This window comes from Mercenaria mercenaria, chromosome 2, assembly GCF_021730395.1.
Source record: "Mercenaria mercenaria strain notata chromosome 2, MADL_Memer_1, whole genome shotgun sequence".
Taxonomy (NCBI): domain Eukaryota; kingdom Metazoa; phylum Mollusca; class Bivalvia; order Venerida; family Veneridae; genus Mercenaria; species Mercenaria mercenaria.
This window is the reverse complement of record NC_069362.1, coordinates 19,155,794-19,182,213: the sequence shown is the minus strand read 5'-3', so window position 1 is coordinate 19,182,213 and position 26,420 is coordinate 19,155,794. Positions and strand designations below refer to the sequence as shown.

The 26,420-nt window shown below is 35.2% G+C and overlaps 1 protein-coding gene across 2 annotated transcripts in view; it reads right to left on the bottom strand.

The window, feature by feature from the left end:
* The window catches only part of LOC123563429 (katanin-interacting protein-like), a 67,949-nt gene that overhangs the window by 34,526 nt on the left and 7,003 nt on the right, over positions 1-26,420 (bottom strand). For both annotated transcript variants that reach the window (XM_045356247.2, XM_045356248.2), the window contains exons 5-16: positions 25,048-25,239; positions 24,593-24,720; positions 21,506-21,769; positions 21,140-21,202; positions 20,447-20,624; positions 19,677-19,826; positions 18,748-18,890; positions 18,001-18,200; positions 15,656-15,803; positions 14,702-14,905; positions 13,118-13,267; positions 10,829-11,498 (exon numbers count right to left, since the gene is read on the bottom strand). In XM_045356247.2, coding sequence (XP_045212182.2) covers positions 10,829-11,498; positions 13,118-13,267; positions 14,702-14,905; positions 15,656-15,803; positions 18,001-18,200; positions 18,748-18,890; positions 19,677-19,826; positions 20,447-20,624; positions 21,140-21,202; positions 21,506-21,769; positions 24,593-24,720; positions 25,048-25,239 — 2,490 coding nt within the window. The remainder of the gene's footprint in view (positions 1-10,828; positions 11,499-13,117; positions 13,268-14,701; positions 14,906-15,655; positions 15,804-18,000; positions 18,201-18,747; positions 18,891-19,676; positions 19,827-20,446; positions 20,625-21,139; positions 21,203-21,505; positions 21,770-24,592; positions 24,721-25,047; positions 25,240-26,420) is intronic.

The following is a 26,420-nucleotide window of genomic DNA, read 5'->3' as shown; positions in this document are numbered from 1 at the left end:
TTGCTGCTATCAACTAGTTTTATAACCCCGAAGACACATGTGAAGTTTCAAATCAATATCTGCATTAGTTTTGGAGAAAGTAACTTGCATGTAAAACTTTAACCAAAATTTTCTAAGTCCAAAAGGGGGCATAATTTGCTCAAAATACATGTCAGAGTTATGGGACTTGACCCAGATAGGTTGGTAATTGACCTAGAAAAAGAAAAAATAAGTTTAAAAGCTATATGCCTTTAATTGATGGCTGTATGTACTTGCATGCAAAAACTTAACCAAAGTGTGACGCCGACGCCGACGCCAGGGTGAGTAGAATAGCTAGACTATTCTTCGAACAGTCGAGCTAAAAATGGTAATTACTTTCAGTTAGAAAAAATTGCAGCTTATTCACCGAGTGTCAGGTTTTTATGTAAATCATCATTATATAGTTACAAAACTGCACAGGACAAAATCCTTTAAACCAGTCAGAATAACCAGAAGAAGGCATTATAACTGGTTATAGGCCCGCCATGGCAACGTCATTTTGCGCTGTGTCGCCATGGTAAGAAATTTGTTAATGTTGATATTTTATATGATTAACTAATTCAAGCAACTAAGAAATCATTATTGTGTTAAGGTTTAAAATAAACAACTACTTAAATGGCAATCTTCTTCCTTACATGGTTACTAGCACTACTAAACCTATGTTGGCACTCGGGCTATGCCCTCCTGCAATATACTCCTAATACTTTCAGGACTGTAAAATACATTCAGCATTCTCCAAATGGTCATGTAGTTTTAAAATGTGCTCTAAATGACATCCAATTTCAGAAATTTGACAACACTCCATCCTCCAGTATTTCTGTATCTCATGTCTTCTACTGACTGTATCTTCAAAATGTCTGTAAAATTCTTTGAACCTGTTACTTAACAAAATGCCACAACTCCAGATACCTAATATTCATAGTTCATTCTAACATTATACAGGATTTGCTTTGATATATACAACTTCAGAACTTCAGAATACTGATCTAGGGACAGCAAAGTCTTGAAAAAACAATTGAGGAAAGCTGATGTCACTGATGACATCATGATGCAAATGTGTATAACAATTCCATTTATGCACTCTAAATTGAAGCAGGAATTATACTTTTTATTTTGTTATTATTCTTTAACTTAAGAAAATGCTAAAGATAAAGAAAGTTGTAGTAGGTACATACATAATGGGATATACAGTAAACTAAATACCAGGGCAAACTAGGGTGAAGTCCACTACAGAACAAGTGCAACAGATATAAGGATCACACAGTCAAAGCCCTTGGGCTGGTCCCTACTGATCACTGGATGGGCTTTTATATAACAACATCACAAATAACACAACAGTCTGTTAAAAACAGCAAAAGAAACTATTTTGCAGTAAAAAACCTGAACTTATCATGTGATGATATTTTTTTCCCTGTAGATAGAAAGTTTTACCTGTAGTTATATTTAAAGAAGACAGCAATGATGGCCCTATATTGCTCTTCTGCATGGCAGCTTTCTTTACCCTCCAAAAATATTATATGAATAGGAAGTACCCAGGCAATCCTGTATTTACAATGAATCAGAATAATTTGAACAGTTCAGAGAATCACCCAGAAAACATTTGTGGGAAATAATTTTTACATTTGGCCAGCAAATTACTACTTTCCATTATTATACATGTACATATGATGATCTGAACATATTTTGAAGAAAGTCACCTGGGAAACATTTCTGAAACATCATCTGGGAATCAGGCCAACAGTTTGCAGCAAAATAGTTCTGATATAGCTATATAAAAATAGCCCGAGATGAACTTAAATAATTACGGCGAAAAACCTGGCTGTCTTCGAGCCAAAATTTTCATGCTCCCTGTTAACAGTTATTAGGAAAAATACAGAAGTTCAACTGAATATCAGGTATCTTATTTAATAGATAATACATAGAAACTTCACTAAAAACTGATGAAATTAGGGCGTTTAAAAGAATATGACAATAGGCCTATTGATGAAAATAAAATTCATTTTCAGGTATTACAGGTCTTATTGATCAGCGATCAGCGTGGCTGAACAACAATCAAATTGATAGAAGGGGGTTTGAAAACTCATTGTGGTTTAAAACATTGAAATAACAATAAATCATTCATGTCAGAATATCATCAATGAAAATCAGTAAAATGAACATTACCAATTAATGGAATCATGGAAAATTTGTACCATAAATTTATTCCTTAAATAAATTTTTCCTTATTAGTTCCTTCATATAAGCAATCTCAATTTATCTCAATCAAAGCCTTGAGGGAGCTGGTGGGGCAGACTTTTATGCTGTGACTGGGTGCCTTTTAAATAATATTCAATGAACAGAAAAATACTGCATTTACAGTTTGCCAGTCTCGCATGTATAAAATACAAGTATCTAAAGTAGAAAGAAACAAAATGATTGAACAATTGAGAAAAAGGAAATGAAAAAAAAAAAAACTCACAATGACTTACCAAATCAGCTTTATGAATATTGCCCATATGAATTGTGGTATTAATAATTCTAATCTATTTGTAGCAGAATCCAAATTCAACCAAAGTCTGATACTGGGCAATATATATGAGCTGTCTAATAATAAATGGGAAAGAAATATACCTCGGACCTAAGTTGAACATTATAAATTTTAAAACTGACATGAAACAAGACTTGACATTATCCAGATGGTCAGCTTCAATACAGCTAGTGGCGTAACCATGTAATAGACCACTATATCTTTGACTGAATGTGTGCTTTACACCTGGCACAACTAAGGACATGGGAAGCTTCTGGAATCTGAGCATCTTCTATACTGTATCTTGCACCATTGTCTAACTAAAGTTACCAGTGGTGACTATAAATAAGTTTAAATACACACATGATCTGAACAGACAGCTTGAATGAACCATTCCCCTTTTGCTAAAAATTATGGAGAGCATTACATTACTTTTGGAAGGAAGCAAAAGAAGATAAAATGGACAGAAAGGGTCATTTCTGTGGAGACATGTATCTATATTCTATCTGGCAACCAACTTAAAAATATGACAACAATCATAGTTTCATGTATAATTTTAGCAATGAGCAAAAATATCAGCTGCAAGTTGCAAGGAAATGTATGGCTGGTAACTTATAACATTGCTAATGAAATACAGACAAAAGACAAAGACAAAAAAGACAAAATTTTATTATGATAACTTGTACACATATTGGTACATCGTTATATACAAACAAAATTGTAAATAAAGTTCGTATAAGTCAGTGAACTAAACACATGAAGTAAGAAAATATACAACTAATAAACAATCTACAGTGGGGCTGTTAACCAGGCATTCATTTTGATAAAAACACCTCAATTAAGGCTCACAAACCATTTAAATTGCTTTAAAAAAAGAAAAACTTGCTGATAAGACATGCTTGGTCTTCACTATTGTTCTTTATCAAAAAAGATCCCTTTATCATTCTAATTATATCAAACTGTTATTGTAAAATGAGCCCGGCAATGATAGCTTATGACCTCAATAAATCAATCATTTATGCTCAATCTATGAAACCTTATACAATTTAATTCAAATTGAATGGAACTCAATTTTCCTGACTATTTTCGTTCTAATTATTAATAATTCTGCATTAATGCAATTCATTCAAATGGTTCAGAAAAATGTAAAAGTAATTATATTTTTTGACTGTAATTTAAGAGTTTTTCTAATTGTATTTTTACGCAGCTACTAGATGATCTAGTTAGATCTTCATTTGATCTAAGACTTTCAACCTGTATAACAATTTACCTGATCTTTTCAATTAAAAATACAACACAATCCTGAGCACTTACCCGTAAAACATTTTACAGATTTTATTTGCCATATTTACAATGTCAAGTATACTGCTGTATTATATCTCTTATTTAAGAAATAATATATCAAAAATGAAGATTTTATCACTAAATAAAATTACTGTTATGTTTTGGGTTTATTATTTTGCTTCTAACATGACATCCACAAAAAGATCCCCAATTTGTGTCATATCCATTTCAAGCTAGCTGCTATGATGCATTTACAGTGACATACAAACAATTATTATAAATTATTCATTTTAAAAGTGCTGCCACAATACTATGTTTTATTTACTATGACATACAAACTGTAATTTTATCATAAAATAATGTCACACTTTCAGTCTTTTGTGTTCAATACATGAATAAGAAAATATGTAAAATTAACAATAATTTTTATTTTTTGGATGCTGATCATTATGTATATACACTGTAGAGATAGTACCTAAGTTTTTCAAATCATAGGTTTGAAGTTAAAAAGCTTTGAAATGAAGAGAAATGTCCATATATTTCTCAAAAACAGAAATATAGACAATATTTTAACCAGAAGTGCGGAGTTATGAGCATTTATTATTTTCATGATAACGAAAATTTTGTGATCAAGGAAATGTAACTCTTCTTGAACATGGAGAGCATAAACATCAAAGGGACATAATAGTCAATATTTTCTAATTGGGTGCATTTGATTTAACATTCAACTTTGATCTGGATTGCTAAATACTGATCCATGATACTGTGTGCTAAAAATTTAGAACATCTGGAACAGTCTATTAACAGCAAAACTATGCTTTAGCAGAATCTAAATAGAGTTAAGCTCTAACTGGGACTCGAACCCAGGACCTCTCACCCCTAAGGCAGACACTCTACCACTTCCCTATAACAGCAGTAGCTAATAGCTATGCAGTTTAATTGCTGGATTACATTGCGTGAACTGGAACAATAATCGGTGAACTCCGGATTATCGCCGTATTCGCTTTGTTACCTAACGGCAATTTTTGTGTAAAGAAAAAATATAATCTAATGCTGCCAACGTCATAATTGGTCAAATCTGCCCAAATTTCTCTGACGTGTTATTCAGAGTATGAACTTACTAACTGGCAGTACCAGTGAAATATTACTTACATTGAATCTTTTATATTTGCCCTTTTTGCAGCTGCCGAACGGCAAAGACGATGAGATTTGTCCAAATATAAGTAATTAGTTTACCAGTTTTGAGAGGATTTCAATTGATGGGAAATTACAGTTACAAACTAAATACCTTTCTGCAACACATGGAGTCATTAGCATTCACTGTCAATCAGTATTATGACTGAGATCGACTGTCATTCATTCATTTCAAAGTTTCATAGACAGAGTCCGTTGTTTACATTTTTATCGTAACCGGTGCACTTGTAAAAATCACTTTAGTTTGAAAAATCAAAGTATGCGAAGAGCTATGGTACGGTCTCTATACACTGATGGTTTAAACTTTTGACTAATTTTCACAGACCATGCACCTTGCAAATGAAAATCAACTGTGACTAAAGAAAGGATTGCTTTAAAGCACAAATATAATGGCATACTAGACTGGCAGATTGTTCAAAATAGGAGTGCGAATAAAGTTAATATCTGTGGCTTACAAGTTGTTCAGTTTGGGGGACATTAATTATAACTTCAAGAAGACATAAAAGAGATAAATCACTTATGCAGCAAAAAAAAAAAAAAAACAAATATAGAAATATTTTTGCACCAGACAATATTGACCTGCTGAAAATCTGAACTATCTAAATACCTCTATCAGCAATTTATTAAATATTTTTCCTGGCAATTTATATCTTGTTTTCCTCCTGGATAATTTTGCTTTATACATTCAAATAGAACTGTTTTCTTTTCTCTGGATTCACAAGAATACTACTACTGGCATAATTTCAGCTTTTCTTAATATTTCATGTACAAAGATGTAAGTTGAATTTTGCTCCATTTTGTTGAAACTGTCACCAATAAAGCAATGGACAAAAACACATTTAGAATAATGTAGTTATTGCTGGGACTAGAAGTCAATTTAAAGTGGGGAGGATGTGGGGGGAGAGGTCACTAAAATGCTTTGGCAAGATTACAGCACTGTGGTCTATCTGATTTTTAAGTCTAAGTACCACCCTTCCCTTGTGCAAGGTGGTGTAGAGGATCTTGGAGTATCCATTACAGCTTGATGAGTTTCTCCAATTGTCAAAAAACCCATATGTTTTAATGGAATGACAGGAAACTTGGATATTGGCATGCCTCACCTAGCATTTGATTTTTTTTCGGCTAGGTTATTATATGTAGAGTTTCTGGAACTGAACAAATTTATGAAGTGACCCCTATGGTTACGGTCCACTTTAGTCTTACCAATACCTGTTAAAACTGATAAAACAATTATTACATAGAAGCCTCATCCTTAAAATAAAGTACAAAGGAAAGTGCAAGAATATTCAGCACATGATATTATGATAATGCCTTTACTAAAAACAAGAGGGTCATGATGACCCTGAATCGCTCACCTAAGTATATTGAATTACATGTTTCAAATGGCAAACTGATGCTAAAATAATAGAAAGTAGATCAGTAGGTCACATTTATGGTCACTGAAAGACAGTTTAAAGATTGGTGTGCAAAACTGTACATGTCATCCAAAGTTCAAGGCTGGATCTTAGACAAAAGTGGTCATAAGCAAAAGTTTACGCACGGATACACGGATGACGTAGACCAACTGACCTAGTTTTTGACCGCAGCTGACCCAGTTTCGAACTTGACCTAGAAATCATCAAGATGAATATTTAGACCAATTTTCATACAGATCCAATGAGAAGTACAGACTCTAAGAGAGGTCACAAGGTTTTTCTATTTTTAGACCTACTGATTTAGTTTTTGAAGCACATGAACCAGTTTCAAACCTGACCTAGATATCATCAAGGTGAACATTCTGACCAATTTTCCTGAAGGTCCATTGAAAAATATGGCCTCTAGGGAGGTCACAAGGTTTTTCTATTTTTAGACCTACTAACCTAGTTTTTGACCACAGTTGACCCAGTTTTGAACTTGACCTAGATATCATCAAGGTGAACATTCTGACCAATTTGCATGAAGATCCATTGAAAAATATGGCCTCTAAGGAGGTCACAAGGTTTTTCTGTTTTTAGACCTACTGACCTAGTTTTTGACTGCAGTTGACCCAGTTTCAAACTTGATTTAGATATCATCAAGATAAATATTCACACTATTTTGATACAAATCCCATGATAAATATCGCTTCTAGAGAGGTCACAAGGTTTTCCTATTATTTGACCTAATGACCTTGTTTTTGATGGCTCGTGACCCAGTTTTGAACTTGAACAAGATACCATCAAGGGGAACATTCTGACCAATTTTCATGAAGATCCATGAGAAGTACGGCCTCTAGGGAGGTCACAAGGTTTCTCTATTTCTTAGACCTACTGAACTAGTTTTTAACTGCACGTGACCCAGTTTCGAACCTGACCTAGATATCATCAAGGAAAACATTCTGACCAATTTTCATGAAGATCCATTGAAAAATATGGCCTCTAGGGAGGTCACAAGGATTTTCTATTTTAAGACCTACTGACCTAGTTTTGGACTGCGCTTGACCCAGTTTCAAACTTGACCAAGATATCATCAAGATGAACATTCTGACCAACTTTCATAAAGATGCCATGAAAAATGTGACCTCTAGAGTGGTCACAAGCAAAGTTTACGCACGCACGGATCGACGACAGACACTGCGCAATCACAAAAGCTCATCTTGTCACTTTGTGACAGGTGACCTAAAAAGTTACTAAATAAGCTATTTATAGTAACATAATAGGGAAGTAATTAAACAAGAGGACCATGATGGTCCATGACCCAGTTTTGAGTATGACGTTGTTTTTTCTATTATTTGACATAGTGACCTAGTTTTTAAGCTCATGTGACCCAGTTTTGAACTTGACCTAGATATTATCAAGATAAAAATTCTAACCAATTTTCATGAAGATCCATTGAAAAATATGGTCTCTAGAGAGGTCACAACGTTTTTCTATTATTTGACCTATTGACCTAGTTTTCAAAGGTACGTGACCCTCTTTTGAATTTTACCTAGATATCATCAAGGTGAACATTCTCACTAATTTTCATGAAGATCTCATGAAAAATATGGCCTCTAGAGAGGCCACAAGATTTTTCTATTTTTATACCTACTGGCCTAGTTTTTGACCGCACGTGACCCAGTTTCGAAACTGACCTAAATATCATCAAGATGAACATTCAGATTAATTTTCATGAAGATCCATTGAAAAATATGGCCTCTAGAGAGGTCAAAAGATTTTTCTAATTTTAGACCTACTGACCTAGTTTTTAACCGCAGTTGACCCAGTTTCAAACTTGACCTAGATATCATCAAGATGAACATTCAGACCAACTTTCATACAGATCCTATGGAAAGTATGGCCTATAGAGAGGTCATAAGGTTTTTCTATTTCAAGACCTACTGACCTAGTTTTTGATCGCAGTTGACCCAGTTCAAACAAGTGAAAATAGACCTATATATCATTAAGATAAACATTCAGACCAACTTTCATACAGATCCCATGAAAAATATGGCCTCTAGAGAGGTCACAACGTTTTTTCACTATTTGACCTACTGACCTACTTTTTGATGGCACGTGACCCACTTTCGAACCTGACCTAGATATCATCAAGATGAACATTCTGACCAATTTTTATGAAGATCCATTCATAAGTATGGCCTCTAGAGAGGTCACAAGATTTTTCTATTTTTAGACCTACTGACCTAGTTTTTGACCGCACATGACCCTGTTTCGAACTTGACCTAGATATCATTAAGATGAACATTCAGACCAACTTTTGTACAGATCCCATGAAAAATATGGCCTTTAGAGAGGTCATAAGGTTTTTCTATTATTTGACCTACTGACCTAGTTTTTGATGGCACGTGACCCACTTTCAAACTTGATTTAGATATCATCAAGATGAACATTCAGACAAACTTTCATACAGATCCCATGAAAAATATGGCCTCTAGAGAGGTCACAAGGTTTTTCTATTATTTGACCTACTGACCTAGATTTTGATGGCACATGACCCACTTGCGAACTTGACCTAGATATCATCAAGGTGAACATTCTCACTAATTTTCATGAAGATCTCATGAAATATATGGCCTCTAGAGAGGTCACAAAGTTTTTCTATTTTTAGACCTACTGACCTAGTTTTTGACCGCACGTGACCCAGTTTCGAACTTGACCTAGATATCATCAAGATGAACATTCAGACCAACTTTCATACAGATCCCATGAAAAATATGGCCTCTAGAGAGGTCACAAGGTTTTTCTATTTGACCTACTGACCTAGTTTTTAAAGGCACGTGACCCAGTTTCGAACTTGACCTAGATATCATCAAGGTAAACACTCTTACCAATTTTCATGAAGATCTTGTGTAATATATGGCCTCTAGAGAGGCCACAAGGTTTTTCTATTTTTAGACCTACTGACCTAGTTTTTGAAGGCACGTGACCCAGTTTCGAACTTGACCTAGATATCATCAAGATGAACATTCAGACCAACTTTCATACAGATCCCATGAAAAATATGGCCTGCTAGAGAGGTCACAAGGCTTTTCTATTATTTGACCTACTGACCTAGTTTTTGAAGGCACGTGACCCAGTTTCGAACTTGTCCTAGATATCATCAAGGTAAACACTCTTACCAATTTTCATGAAGATCTTGTGTAATATATGGCCTCTAGAGAGGCCACAAGGTTTTTCTATTTTTAGACCTACTGACCTAGTTTTTGAAGGCACGTGACCCAGTTTCGAACTTGACCTAGATATTATCAAGTTGAACATTCTGACCAATTTTCATGAAGATCTTGTGAAATATATGGCCTCTAGAGAGGTCACAAGGTTTTTCTATTTTTAGACCTACTGACCTAGTTTTTAAAGGGATGTGACCCAGTTTTGAACCTGACCTAGATATCATCAAGATGAACATTCTGACCAACTTTCATAAAGATCCCACAAAAAATGTGACCTCTAGAGTGGTCACAAGCAAAAGTTTATGGACGGACGCACGGACGACAGACGCTGCGTGATCACAAAAGCTCACCTTGTCACTATGTGACAGGTGAGCTAAAAAATGTTGGTGACATGAATTACATCTAAAACATTTTAGTTGTAAAATCTCAATAATCTTAAATCTCTCAAAGATATGACTGACAGCAAGGAGCCTGCAAAACTTTGTAACTACTGGAAATCACCTTTAAACAATTTCCTTATCCTGAATGAGCCAATGGAGGAATAAACTGATCTCGAGGGCAAAAAATAGCAATGTCATACCATTTCCAATTGATCATTCCAATTAACTTAGTTTTTCCATGTACTATGAAAACAGGAATAACTACAGTTTTGAGGAACAAACAACAGAAGATATATTTTGCCACACCATTCTTCTACACAAATAAAATCTGGAAGGTAGATCCCTCGGAAGCACTGAGAACAAAGCAAACAGTGAAAATTGCAGACTCAGTTTTATTGAGTCTGTTCATGAGCAGTAATGGAAAATGCACGACTTGTAAGGATGTTTTAACCTTTAGCCTGCTAGCGGCATATGATTTTGCCTTTGCGCCCAGTGCAGATCAAGATCAGCCTGCACATCTGTGCAGGCTGATCATGGTCTACACTGTTTGCTCTTCTGAATTTCAGTCAGTAAATTTTCAGTGAACACACCTTTCAATAATAAATGGCATTGCGCAAATTAAATGATAGACCAGTCCATTGTAGAAATTTAGCAGGGTAAGGGTTAATGAGACATTAAATGGCACATCTAGCAATTACCTATCAGTTGAGTTATCTGGAGTTTGTTTTCGACTCGATGTAGAGGCTGTAAATATTAATGTCATAAAACAATTTGTTATATAGCTAAAGTAAGCATAGAGCAAAGCAAAAAATGTTTTCCTACCTTCATTTTCACTCAGACTGTCTGACCCTTGATTACTGTTTGTTACATTCTTTCCCATAACTGGATGATTTAGTGTCCTAGTCTCACTACGTACAGCTGGACTCTTGACTCCAGATGTTGGACGAGAGTTTGGTGCTGATTCACCTCCCGAGGATGCGGAAGACTGAGATGACATACTGATGCTACGGAATGTTTTCTTACGATCTTGACTCGGACGGGGTGAAATACTACGATGATTGATGGGAGCTGGTTCCCTTGGTGACTTGTTTACTGGAAACTTAGGAGCAGGTGAAGGTGACCTTTCACCTCTAGGTGAAACCGGAGGTCGATTTCGACTTTTATCAACGGAAAGTTCTACACTGTCTCTACTAGACCTTTTGATCATACTGTCTTTCCTTTTCTCTTCTATCATTTTCTTTCTATTTATCTTTTCAGCCGAACTAGAACTAACGTTACTACTTCTTTTCTTAGGAATAGGAACTTCAGAAGATTCATTTTTTTCTACCTCTACCTCGGGGTTAGAACCATTTTTGAGTGCCCCTTGAGGTTTAAGTGGAATCACATGGCAGTAATCAAACACTTGATTTCCACAGCCTTTCTCTACTGGCCCGTTAAAGACTAGTTCAGTTCCAACAAATACCCGTACATCTTTAATTCCTATGTCAAGGTCCTGAAACAGAAACAACCAGTTTATTCCCACATCTTCCTAAAGGGATGCTCTGCTTTAACTGTATAATTCAGTGAAGGTTTTATTTTGGCAATTTCATTGTTAGCGAGATCATTCACAGTGTTCAGAATTCATGAAATAATTGAGCCGCATCATGAGAAAACCAACATAGTGCGCTTGCGACCAGCATGGATCCAGACCAGAGAAACCGTTAGCGAATAGCATGGATACTGACCAGACTGCCCCAATGCACAGGCTGGTCTGGATCCATGCTGGTCGCAAATGCACTATGTTGGTTTTCTCAAGGTGCAGCTCATATGTGTGTATTCAAGAATATTTTGAATTTACAAGTGGCATCATTTGCAAGTACTAGCTTTAACAAGAGCACCACCTTGCGGGTGCTGACGCTCATCTGATTTTTTTGTATAATAGAAAAATTACCCTACCCATGATTTTCTATGTCCAAAAAGGGCCATAATTCTTGCAAAAAGCAGGATGGAGTTATGTTTCTTGATGTACAGAGTCAGCTTATGATGGTGAACAACAGTTGCAAGTTTCAAAGCAATAGCTTTGATAGTTTAGGAGAAAAGTTTACCTAAACATAAAACTTAACCAATAAATCTGATATTTTCTAAGTCCAAAAGGGGCCATAAATCTTGCAAAAAGCAGGACAGAGTTATGTTTCTTGCTGTATAGGGTCAGTTTATGATGGTGAACAAGTGTTGCAAGTGTTAAAGCAATAGCTTTGATAGTTTATGAGAAAAGCTGACCTAAACATAAAACTTAACCAAGAAATCTGATTTTCTAAGTCCAAAAGGGGTAATAATTCTTGCAAAAAGCAGGACAGAGCTATGCTTCTTAATGTACAGGGTCAGCTTATGGTGGTAAACACCTGTTGCAAGTTTCAAAGCAATAACTTTGATAGTTTAGGAGAAAAGTTGACCTAAACATAAAACTCAACCGAGAAATCTGATATTTTCTAAGTCCAAAAGGGGCCATAATTTTTGCAAAAAGCAGGATGGAGTTATGTTTCTTGCTGTACAGGGTCAGCTATTGATGGTGAACAAGTGTTGCAAGTTTCAAAGCAATTCCTTTGATAGTTTAGGAGAAAAGCTGACCTAAACATAAAACTTAACCAGGCAACGCCCATGCTGATCAAGAGATAACAATAACTCATCATTTTTTTTTCAAAAAATCAGATGAGCTTATAAAACCATTGAGAATACTTACCAATCTATAGTAGCTAATCAATCATTCTGAGTATTACAAAAATATCTTATTTTTCTTCCTTTTATTCAGCGGCATGATTAAAACATGTACTCTTTCTTTCATTCCTATGACATGTTATGCGTAACATTCATAATTTTGTTTATGAATGGTTAAGATATTACTTGAAAACTGCTAAACAGTATAATTTCCCTTTTTGCAAATTACTTGTTTTAGAATTTGATAAAATAGTATGATGGTCAGATTTTTTTAATGGAAGTTTACTAATGTAATTTCACTTACAGCAACATTTTGTACAGTAAATTTGGATTTGTTTAATTAACTAAGTGAAATGGAACAATTGCATTAAGAGCTATTTCATGAAAAAAATAAGTTGACAAACATTAAATACATACTGCAATACTCTTGTTATAGTTCCATATTTTCATTTGAGACAGTGAGAACTCCTCCCTCGATGCTGATTTTGGATTTCGTACATTTATCATAAACTCCACTGGTCTTCTTGCATGGTACCGACAACTCCACATATTCCTCTCTTTGTTAGTCTGGTAAAAACAAAACAATAAAATGAAATTTGCTTTACTATTTTACCATTTGCTTTAGACAAGATGAACAAAATCTGCAATATAATTATCACATTACGCAAAAAAATGCTACTTAGGCCCTGTTATTTTGCTCCAACTAAAATGAATTGTTTCTGTTTGAAGAAAACTAGAGCTATCACTATAGGTGATTAATACCTTCAGATGCCACTTAGACAGAGGGTAAGTAAAATGCTGTGATCATGACCTTTGACCTTCAAGTAAGACCTTGACCTTAGGTGTGCACCCTGCATGCCGTCTTGATGAGGTTAACAAATGATGCTAGTTTTATGATTTATTTATTTGGGTTTTACAGCTCACCAACACAGTATATGTTATATGGCGCCAAACAGGACCACAAATTTTGGTTTCACATCTCATTTACATCAAAATAAAAACATGAGGTATGGAATCAAAATTTGCATACCTGCTGGAATCCCAGAGTTACAGCAAAACCAAGTATTAAGACCCTATTAGCCGCTTCTTACGATCGTGCAAGGGTAAGGCAATGGTTCCAATGGGGCGCTAGTTTTATGAAAATCCTAGTTTTATGAAAATCCTTCCAGTGGTTCCTTCCAGTGGTTAATAAGATATGGGGACGACACAAGTTTGAGTTATTTGCTCTTTTACCACTTAGTGTGACCTTGACCTTGGACACAACTATTTGGGTTGTGCACTCTGCATGTTGTCTTGCCAAGGTTAAAAATCAATGCCAGTTTTATGAAAACTTTTCCAGTGATTAAGTAGATTTGCAGCGAACACAAATTTTTGCTATCTGATCTGTGACCTTTGACCTAGTGACCTGGGTTAAGCTATCTGCAAGTAATCTTGGTGAGGTAAATACTTTATGCTAGTTTTATGAAAATCTTACAAGCGGTTTAGAAGATATGGAGCAGACACAAAGTTAAGTTACCGAACCTTTGATCTCCATGTATGACCTTGAACTTGGACAGAGTGACATGGGTTGTGCGCTCTGCATATGGTCTTCATGAGATTAATATTTAATGACAGTTTCATTTAAAATCTCCCAAGGGGTTTAGAAAATATGGCGTAGTCCTGAAATTAAGTTATTCGACCTCTGACCTAATGATCTGGGTTTTGCCTTCTGCATGTTGTCTAGGTGGATTTAATAACTGATGCAAGTTTTATGAAAATTTTTCCCAGTGGTTAACAAGATATGAAGCAGTCACAATGGACAAGCGGGTAGACAAATGGACGGACATCCCTGAATCCAATATAGCCCCAATATACTTTGAATCTGGGGTATAATAACTTTTTGTGTTAATACTTTAAATATCAAAACAGAAATCAAGATTTTGTCTTCGAAACTTTCAGTGCTAGAAAGTAACTACACCTTTCATGCAATTAATTAATTTAAAAGTAATTGTTTTATCTCACCTTGAATTTTCCGTTAAAGAGAAGATCGAGACTGCCCTTGCATTCCTCAGCCCCATGTACAGTGACATCAGCCGCAGATACTGGTATCAACGTGTTGTTCTGATCGTACACCTGTATCTCTGTCAGACCTAATCTCATAGAATGACCCCAATTAGAGGTGACCTCAATATGAATTTCTATAACATTCTCATCTTCTGAAGGCTTCTGAAATATGCAACAGAGCTTATAATAAGATATATAGCCAAAAACTGCATCAAGGTGTTTTTCTAATCAAATACTTGTATCTAACCTGAACAAGTTTTACAAGCTCATAGAAGCCAGAAAATACCTTTTATACAATTTTTTATAACACTGTTATCTGAAGATCATGTCTGAAAAACAAATGTAGAATTTTTAAATTTTCCTAAGATTCAAGAGTATCAATTTTGCCTTTTCTTTACGATTCTGCTTGCATATCTGCATTAAATAGGAATTCAGCACTTTTTCAGGTGACACTCTTGATTAATATCCAGAAGTCCATTTATCATTTACTAACATTTTTAACATAACTGTAGCCTACTTATTCCACTGAAACTATGTCTGTTTTCATCTGATTTTGAAATCCCAATATCATTAACCATAAAATCTTTTTTCAGATAGAACATGTTTCAGTAATACTTCATGAATGAAACAAACTAAGTATTTCATGACAAATTTTAATAAAGGTGGACATTTGTTTGTTTCAGTGTAAGATTCAAACATCTGTCACAAGTGAACATCAGATGCAATATTTTCAACAGTGGCATAGCCACAAGGCAAAATGTAAGAACTGGTGGCCACAAGTGAAGAATATTTTGATATTGCATGTAAAACAAACAAATTTTCTTTTATTCCAGGTCAAATATATTTTTTCACTGCAAACTTACCAGACATGTTTCATTCTACTATTTCAATAATAATAAATATATTAATTACCTTGTTAACAGATCTATGTACAGCTCTCATAGGACCATCAGTTGAGGTTCTGGGTTTACTACGAGGTTTAGGGACAGGGTTTTCCTGACTTTCAGTGATAACTGACTTCTCTATCTTGCCAAGCATGTTTACCAAGCGTCTTTGATGCCTTAAAAAAATAGAATAACAATGTAAAGATTTCAGCAATAAAATACAAAGACGCTGTGTAAAATTATAGGCTGCTTTTCATGTAAAACTGATACAATCCAGACTCCATCTGCAATACTGTAACAACCAAGCAACTGCTCATTCTCATATTATTTGGATACCCGGCATCGTGTAGTATCCGAAAACCACAACACTAAGAACAACCAAGATCTCTACTGAGGCCTATATACCTTATACACATGATCTGTTCCGTGAATCAATACATCGTATGTATATCTTCATCCCCAATGATCCAATATGATTCAACATTACTTAATAATCCTATAATATGGCATGCGTCAGAAAACGTTCACAAATCAATTACATACGTGGCTGCAGCCATTCTGAATGTAACAGAGTTTAGCCAACAATGTCTGAGATAACGACTGGCTTGGGCTAATCCACGCCAGCGACGTCATCGGCTCGATGACATATATGCATGGAGTTCCAGACTATAAATAACCTGACTACCATCAGCATTTGGCTAGACGTTAAAGCCGTTATCTCAGTAAATTCTAAGTTACCAGAGCCATTTTCTTGGCTGATTATTTTTCTCTGCCAGATATGCAACCTATCATGCCAGTATCTCCATACACTAAAAGGTAATTATAAACAAATACACTGCTTTATAGTTCCTGGCAGATTGGCAGCCTTATAGAATAAATCCTCATAGATTTTCATAAATATTCAGCCATTGTTGTACAAAATAAAAACCAGTATCCAAAAGAATAGTATCCTGTTCCACATTATATTTAAATAATTCCAGGTTTTACCAGAAACTCCAGAGACCATGGAGCCCTAATATTTAATTTAGTACAGAAAGATAAAACTTTAAACAAATCTTATGCAGATATCTCCATACACTATCCTGACAAGTAAATTCCAAGCTAGACTAAATTTACAAGATTTTCTGTATAAGAAATCACCAAAACAAGGATCTCAGCTGTATAGACGAGGCACAAAGATGAGGATTCGCCACAGACATACAGACAAGGCTCATAGATGAGGATACCTTGAGAACATATACGATTTATCTGTTACTGAATTTGATATTTTAATAAATTGTTTTTGTCTTTTATTTCAGATCTTTATTTCCCTTGAAGTTTTTTTGTTTTTTGTTTTTTTTTGGTTGGGTTTAACGCCGCACCGACACAATTTTAGGTCATATGGCGACTTTCCAGCTTTGATGGTGGAGGAAGATCCCAGGTGCCCCTCCGTGCATTATTTTATCACGAGCGGGCACCTGGGTAGAACCACTGACCTTCCATAAGCCAGCTGGATGGCTTCCTCACATGATATTCAACGCCCCGAGTGAGACTCAAACCCACATCGATGAGGGGCAAGTGATTTGAAGTCAGCGACCGTAACCACATGGCCACGGAGGCGCCCACTTGAAGTTTCAATAATTAAATAACTCCACATGCTTTCGAGAAGAACTCACGTCCTAGATATTGAGGCGGGTTTGGGAAGCAGATCCCAGCTGCATTTCAATATCTTTGATTTAAAGGGACATAACTCTGATACATGTGAGCAAATTATAAGTTACTGTCTTCAAACAGGTGCTTGCCAAATATTCAACACAAATACCACCTACAGATTTAAAGGTGACATGCTTAGACTTCTGAACTTCTATGTGGAAAGAACTTCATCAAACATATCCGAGCCGATTACATGCCCACATAGAAATATGGCTTTCAATGTTTCTATGTGGTAAGAGAAAATAAAATTAAAACAGAAACAGCGAACAAACTTCAAAAGAAAATTTGAATTCAGCAAAACAAACTGTTTATGCAAATTAGTGTGCAATGTAAATGGAGCATACCGCAAAGAAGTATGGCTGCATTAGTTACAATACAGTCAGTCACCTGAGAATATTAGGCTTCTTCATATCATAAAATCAGATATTTTTGTGAGGCTAAAATTTTATTTTACTTTATCGTACTTTATTTATTAAAAACTGGAAGTGGTTTGTGAAGTACAATACTTGCAATGTACAGCCAATCTGTGAGACTTATAAAGCTACTGGTATTTATGACAATATTAATGCCTTAGCAAGTAGTATTTTTTTGAAAAATACATAGCTGGTACAGCTACAATAAATTCCTCACAAAACATTAAAATTTTACAATACGAAATCTATCTACTGGCTATTAATTTACCTTGGACTCATCCTAAGCACCTTTTCCATGATTTGATTGATTTTCTCCATTGGCACTAGCGGCTCACTATTACTTGAACTCACACTGGATCTTGGACTCTCTGACTGTCTCATCTGGTGTGACCTTGGTGGCATTTCAGACCGGTCATACTGTGGCTTGTTTTGACTCATATGGCTAGGTGAGGACCTCTGTCTTGGTGTCTGAAATAAGTTTTGCATTGAAAATCAGATTAAGTGCAAATTCTGGCTTGGAAGTCTAAAATGTTATATTTAACGATGGAAAAGTAAAATCTTAGAAGACATAGGAAAATGAACTGAATATAGTGTCAACGGTAATCATGTTCTTGAATCAAGATATTCAACAAGTCCCTATTGAAATTTGGTTACTTCTTCACATTTTCAGAAGCCTAAGCTTTCTCCTCCTCCAGGACTGCTGTTTCTTTACCTAACTTGTTAGGTTTAGAGTCACATCGACAATCATTAGGTCATATAGAGACTATTCCAGCTTTTGATGGTAGAGGAAGACCCAATGTGCCCCTATGACATTATTTCACCATATGCAGGCACCTGGGTAGAACCAAAATTCTATACAAAAGATCCTCACATGAAGAGTTCTGCACCCAAAGTTTTGAACCCATATTGGTTAGGCCCAAGTGATCAAAGTCAGCAACCTCAACCAGTTTGCCAAGAATACACTGCCCACGACTGCTGAATCTGTATGGGCTGTTGATCACACCTGCTTATTTACCTGTTTATGCTTTGAAGCCTGGGCATTTTCCTCCCTCAGGGCAGCCATGACAGCTGAAGCTTCTGTGTCAGGGTCTGTCCATACCTGGTCTGGTGTTCTTCTATTTGCCGACAGAGGACGCACAGACTTTTTACCTGCATTTTCTGAAATACATTTCAAGAGAAGCCTGAGTTTGTGGCAAATTATAAACTAAAAAGAAAAAATACCTGTTAGAAAAAAACATATGGATTGAAATCCATAACACAACAATGTGAGATTGATAAATGTATGAAGGAACTTTCCTGTAACCCACATGTACACATCATACCTTATATCTTCTGAAAGAAGAAATTTCCATATACTGTACAACTTGCATAAAGAGAATACAAAAGGGAAGTGCAAAAAGTCACAGGTCTCTTAATACAATATAATTTGGTCCCTTAATAGTTGTTTAAGTAAGTCTGACTTAATCAACTTCAGTGCTATAATGGGTAGAACGTAACTTATGTTTAAACACCATGTGTCCACTGTAGGCTTATCTATATCATGATAAAATCTGAAGATATTCCTTCTTTAATATATGTCCAGAACTAGCTGTAACATAATGAAACATTATGTTGTGACATGTATTAGACAAACTAAAGTAAACAATAACTGAATCAACAATTTCAAACAAACAAACCTTTTTTTGTTGTTCAATTTTAAGTCAAACCAGTACAATTTAGATTTTACAGCAAATTTCCAGCTTTTATGTTGGAGGAAGGCCTAAGGTGCCCCTCTGGTCATTATTTCTGATGTACTGAGTCAAACCACCAACCTCTAGATAGATAGATGGATGACTTCCAAAGTGGAATTCAAACCAACACAGAGGGGTAAGTGATTCAGAGACAGCAACCTTAAATGCTTGGCCATGACCACAATAAAAATCATATATTTGTTATAAATTGTACCTGAAATTAGTGTTTTAGCAGACTGTGACCTATTGACCGTCTTGGGAGGTATTCTGTTCTGTTTCTCTGAGGTGGGTCGACTGATACCACTATTATATTCCCCCTCATCTAAGTCTTTCCTTCTTGCTGCACTTAAATTCTTCTCCACCTCTGAAATATACAAACAATATAGCTTTCATTTACAGATTTCTCTGAGATATTTACCTACCTCATGTAGGAGTTCAAAACATGTACTATAATTTCTGAAAGATACCCTGCGTGTTATCATAGATCTTTGCTATGAATGCTCCTTGGAATTATCCAATGAAACTTTCATGCAGCATTAAGTCGGACATTGTGCTGACCTACAAAGTGGTAATTTTCGTTACTTGCAATATTTTAATAACCCTGCATTTGCTATAGGTTGCAGTTCTATTCAGCAATTTTCTCAAAAATGGAAACTAAAATGATCTAATTGTGTGATAATGACTGTATAACTGTGTTAAGTACTATAATTTAGTACTTTGATTGATTAATATCTTTACATATAATTCTTAGATAATCAGCAGGTTATCCTATGCAACTTATACAATGGATCTTTTTTCATTTTTTTAATTAATGCAAGGTATAGGGTAAATGTGGTTTAAATGAAGGTGCAGGTAGTTTGCTGGAAATCATAGCCGAGGTCAAGCAAATGAACATATATATTCAAGGACTTCAAAAATGCCTCATCCGTATATCTGCACATATTCTTAAATCATTTTAATATTCTTATAACATGTATTCATTACTTTTATTTGAGGACTGTCCTCCACCAAATTCTAGTACAATGGTATCATTAGCTTTCATCTTAGGTTGCTTTAGGTCGAGCTGCTTCCTTGGACTGTCTTCAGGTGAAAAGTCATCATCTGAGGGCAGATCTTCCTCAACCTCTGGAATAGGTGACTCTGGCATGAAGTCATCATCACACTGTAAATAAAAGTTTTGTTTCTTCATTTTTTTTTGTTTTTGCTGAACTTTATATCAATCCAACAGCTAAGATCATGAAGGATACTCGAAAAGAATATCAGATAAACGCATAATACCAACGTTATTGCTAGAAATGTTAAAAGCAAACTAGGGTTGAGTTGAAGAGAGGGTAAAAGATGGGTAAGGGAAATACAGGTTGATATGATTTTTTTTAAAACAAAACAAATATGATGGGGTTCGAAGTGGGGGCAGGGGTGGGGGACACTAGTATAGCTCTCACTTTTCTCCCAATAGCAGAGCTAAAAATTCAGAAAACTGTCATAAAACTTTAACCAGAAATCAATGGCAACAGTTTAGAAAGAACAAGCTGAAGACTGGCACCTGGAAACCAACTGAACACTTCTACTGTGTTTTCATGTTCAGAAGTTTTCATCAACTAAAAGAACGTGTAGACAGATCAAAAAGACATAAACTAACAATCAAATAAAGAAAATATACCTGCAAAATCAACTTACTGAATTGTCTCTTGCTAAACTTTGTTGTATTGCTGCATTTTTCACCAAACTTTGCCGCAAAGTCTGAAAACAAAAATGAAAACAAATTTGCTAAACATTTATGAGTGAAGACAAAATGATTGAAGGGGAAATATCACTTTTAATTCTGTAATTGATAGTGTATGATATTTACGTGGAAAAATACACATTTTTGCTATTAAATTTACATCATTAAAAGTATCTTCAAAATTCATAAAGTTCCTACTGCCACCTTCAGATACTTTTAGAATGATGTATAGTTTATATCAAGATCTTTCAAAATAAAACTGCAATTCCCGAAACCCCATTACTGATTAGATGGATCAAACAGCAAGTATGTGTACTAACCTTAAGCTCTTTCATGCTGAGAAGCAATTTTTCACTGCCCCCAAACCTATCATCATCCTCATCTGAGTCATTCCTGGGTTGTCTCCCTTTTTTAGACACAGACTTCTGTGATTTTCTTGGTGAAGAGCTAGACTGTTTAGAGAACTTTGATGCATCTATCTCGAGACCCTCTCCCTCAGAGTCTTGTTCTAGGCTATCCTCCTCACTGTTTATACTGTCACTGCTGTTAAACATGTCACTTTCCCTTGGAGGCGGAGGTTTTCGCTGCAATAATACATATATCAATGTCATAATCTATACATATTTACAGGTAAATAATTTACAATCTCCTTTTAATAGGGATTTCCCCCTAGAAGGAGTCATAAGTAGTCTGTTATTGACTGAACATTTCTGCCAGTATATAGCACTGTGGTATTGACAACAAACTGCCCAGAGCAAGCATGTACAGTGTAAGGAATAATTAGGTCATTTGCATGTTATGGTTCATATGAACAATTCTTTTTTTTTATTTACTGTACATCTATCCCCTAAAATTTGCTATTTATAAAAGTATGAACACACTAAATATCTGGTCTCCTTCATTCTATCTAAACTTCAGAAATTTCCAATTGCTGCAGCACACATTAGGACCCATTTTAAATGTCTGTAACTTACATTTACTTATAAAATATTGTCAGTGCTGAATAAAAATCAAAAGAAAAGTGGGGGTGATGTTTATGCAAGAAAAATATTTTCTGTCTGTAGTTGTGTGCATACCTAAGTTTCCACAACAAATTCTGTAATGCAACTACATGTATTTCACAAGAGCTGTCACAGGAGACAGCGCGCTCGACTATTTCGATGCTGGATAGTGAAACTGGGCACACCTGAGGAAACTAGAGCTGTCACTGGAGTGTTTAATGACTCCAATTGTGGATGAAGATATTGCACAATAGCCTGAGTCTATGTCAAAAATATCAACTTAAAGTAATAAGAGAGGTAAAGAAAAAATGTATCAAAACACTATATAAGTATATCCTAAGCAAAAAGGGGCATAATTCATTAAATATTGGTGCCAGAGTTATGCAGCTTGTGTCATATAGTGTGGGTGATGATGTTGAACAACTATTTTAAGTTTGAATCAAATCCATTCAGTAATAACAGAGACAGAGTGAAAGTGCATCAAAACTTTAACCTAAAATTCTAAGTAAAAAGGGGGAATAATTAATGAAAAATTGATGCCAGAGTTATGCACCTTGCATCATATGGTGTGGGTGATGATGTTGAAACAACTATTTTAATTTTGAATCAAATCCATTCAGTAATATCAGAGACAGAGTGAAAGTGCATCAAAACTTTAACCTAAAATTCTAAGTAAAAAGGGGAAATAATTCATGAAAAATTGGTCCCAGAGTTATGCACCTTGTGTCATATGATAAGGGTAATGATGTTGAACAAATGTTTAAGTTTGAATCAGATCCATTCAGTAATAACAGAGATAGAGTGAATGTGCATAAAACTTTAACCTGAAATTCTAAGTTAAAAGGGGAATAATTCATGAAAAATTGTGCCAGAGTTATGCATCTTGTGTCATATGATGTGGGTGATGATGCTGAACAACTATTTTAAGTTTGAATCAAATCCATTCAGTAATAAAAGAGGTAGAGTGAAAGTGCACCGAAACTTTAACCTGAAATTCTAAGTAAAAAGGGGGAATAATTCATGAAAAAATGGTGCCAGAGTTATGCACCTTGTGTCATATGATGTGGGTGATGATGTTGAACAACTATTTTAAGTTTGAATCAAATCCATTCAGTAATAACAGAGATAGAGTGAAAGTGCATCAAAACTTTAACCTGAAAATCTAAGTGAAAAGGGGGGATAATTCATGAAATATTGGTGCCAGAGTTATGGCCCTTATGTTAGATGATGTGGATGATGATGAGGAATAACTATTTCAAGTTTGAATCAAATCCTTCAAGTAATTACAGAGATAAGTTGAAAAAAGAGAAAGTGCACCAAAACTTTAACCAAGGTGGGGACGCGGAAAGACGCCGACGCCGACGCCGGGGCGAGTAGGATAGCTCTCCTTATACTTCATATAGTCGAGCTAATAATGAAAATGCTACCAATATTTTGTTACTGTTTATGTTGTATTGTCAGATGCCCTTAAAGGGCCTTGACTTTACCAATAAAACTTGAAACTTGACAAGCATACTTCTGTCATGTGATTTCAGCAAAAACAAGAGCATCACCTTGCGGGTGCAGACGCTCATCTGATTTTTTGTCTCTGAATAATAGAAATATTGTCCTACCCATGATTTTCTAAGTCCAAAAGGGGCCATAATTCTTGCAAAAAGCAATGTAGTTACGGTACTTGCTGTGCAGAGTCTCCAAGTTTTAAAGCAATAGCTCTGACGCTAAGGAGAAAAGTTGGCCTAAACGCAAAACTTAACCAAGAAATCTGATATTTTCTATGTCCAAAAGAGGCCATAATTCTTGCAAAAAGCAGGATGGAGTTATGTTTCTTGCTATACAGAGTCAGTAACTGATGGGGAACAAGTGTTGCAAGTTTTAAAGCATTAGCTTTGATAGTTTAGGAGAAAAGCTGACCTAAACATAAAACTTAACCAGGCAACGCCAATGCCGGATCAAGTGATGACAATAACTCATCATTTTTTTTTTAAAAATCAGATGAGCTAAAAATGCAATGAAAGTAAAGAGAAATGCTCTGTTGAACAAAAAACTGAGACCTGTTTGAATATACCATTTTGTGACTACTGTACTATTACTGTGTTCAATGATAGAGCATCATCATGTCAATACAGCCATACATTGATACCACAATTATGAACAACAACATTATTTATAAGCCTAATCATTAACTACGTCTTTTTCTAATGATCAGATGAACATAAAACAAGATAGCACAATTAACAATCACAGTCCTTTTTGTAGGCTACAGCACAAACATACTAGTAAATGTTATGAGCTCTTGAATTACCGTGCAACTTCATACTTTGGCAAGACAGCTACTTATAATTATACTGTGTCACAGTTTAAAACTTTTATTTTCTAAGTAACAAGACAGTACCGTAGGAAACTTACAACAGGCGGTTTTCTATATCTAGACTGTGTTGGAGATTCGTCAGCACTATTTTCACTAGCACTACTTCTCAGTTCATCTGACTCTTCATCTGGTTCAAAGTCATCAGCATAACGCCCTGACAAAATTTCTGGAAATTGTGAAATATCAAACGTTTATATTTAACATCATTGTAAATAAATCCACATCAACAGGAGTTATAGATTTGATTATTGGATCAATTCATCTCATGTATTTTGTATGTGCACTAAACTGCTATCATATAATTATGTATACCTTAAGAAGAAATAAATTTAAACAAAATGTATCAAACTTTTAAGGAAAATGAATTTAATAGCAAAACTTGAATTCTTGAAATATGATACTGCTTACAAATTCAGATCACATTAACTGTAAAGGTATGCACCATACCTATCTACCAATAAGGGAATTAAATGTCCAGTTGTAACATTCTTACCAGGAGCTTTAATTTTCTTGCCACCCTGTGTGGTTCTAATTTCAACTGAAGAATCAACATTCCAATTTCTTCTTCTTTCACGTGCACTTGGTGCTGTCTTTGCACGTGACATTTCTTTCTGTCGTTCAAGTTCCTCTCGCGCAATCTCTTCAAGAGCTCTGTTGTCCAAAATGTTCTGATTTCTTGGATGTTCTGTAATATTTTAATCACTTTGCTAAGTGCTCAAAATTTAACACTGTATATCACTTGTTGGTGTTTTTTTTTTCATTGTGTTACTGAAGATACTTAATTTTAAAAAAGATTATTAAGTATCTGAGACAGTAACAAAACTTCTATGACACTTTTCATGGACAAAATTGTTTATGAATGTTGTTAAATAGAATGCCTAACCCTAACCGTAGCTAAGCTCAATGGGGTAGAGCACAAGACTTTCAATCTCAATGATGTAGGTTCCAATCACTGACAAAAGGTATCTTCTCAGTGACTGACGGCAACATATTTTACCTCATTTATCCTCCTCCTCAAATTAATGTAGGGAACTTGACAGTTACTTGTGAAGAAAAACTTGACTTGCCTGTAAGGAATCTGGGAACATTGTTTCAGTTAACTGAGTATTATATGTAACTGAAATACTGTTAAAGACTAGGAGCAAAGCCCTATAAAACAAGAGCACCGCCTTGCGGGTGCTGACGCTCATCTGATTTTTTTTGTATAATAGAAATATTGTCCTACCCATGATTTTCTAAGTCTAAAAAGGGCCATCACTCTTGCAAAAAGCAGGATAGAGTTATGTTTTCTTGATGTACAGTGTCCACTTATGATGGTGAAAAACTGTTGCAAGTTTTAAAGCAATAGCTTTGATAGTTTATGAGAAAAGTTGACTTAAACATAATATTCAACCAAGAAAAATGATTTTTCTAAGTCCAAAAGGGGCAATAATTATTGCACAAAGCAGGATGGAGTTATGTTGCTTGCTGTACAGGGTCAGCTTATGATGGTGAACAACAGTTGCAAGTTTTAAAGCAATAGCTTTGATGGTTTAAGAGAAAAAGTTGACCTAAACATAAAACTTAACCAAGAAATCTGATATTTTCTAAGTCCAAAAGGGGCCATCATTCTTGCAAAAAGCAGGATGGAGTTATGTTTCTTGCTGTACAGGGTCCACTTATGATGGTGAAAAACTGTTGCAAGTTTTAAAGCAATAGCTTTGATAGTTTAGGATAAAAGTTGACCTAAACATAAAATTTAACCAAGAAAACTGATTTTCTAAGTCCAAAAGGGGCAATAATTCTTGCAAAAAAAAAAAGCAAGATGGAGTTATGTTTCTTGATGTACAGGGTCTGCTTATGATGGTGAACAAGTATTCCAAGTTT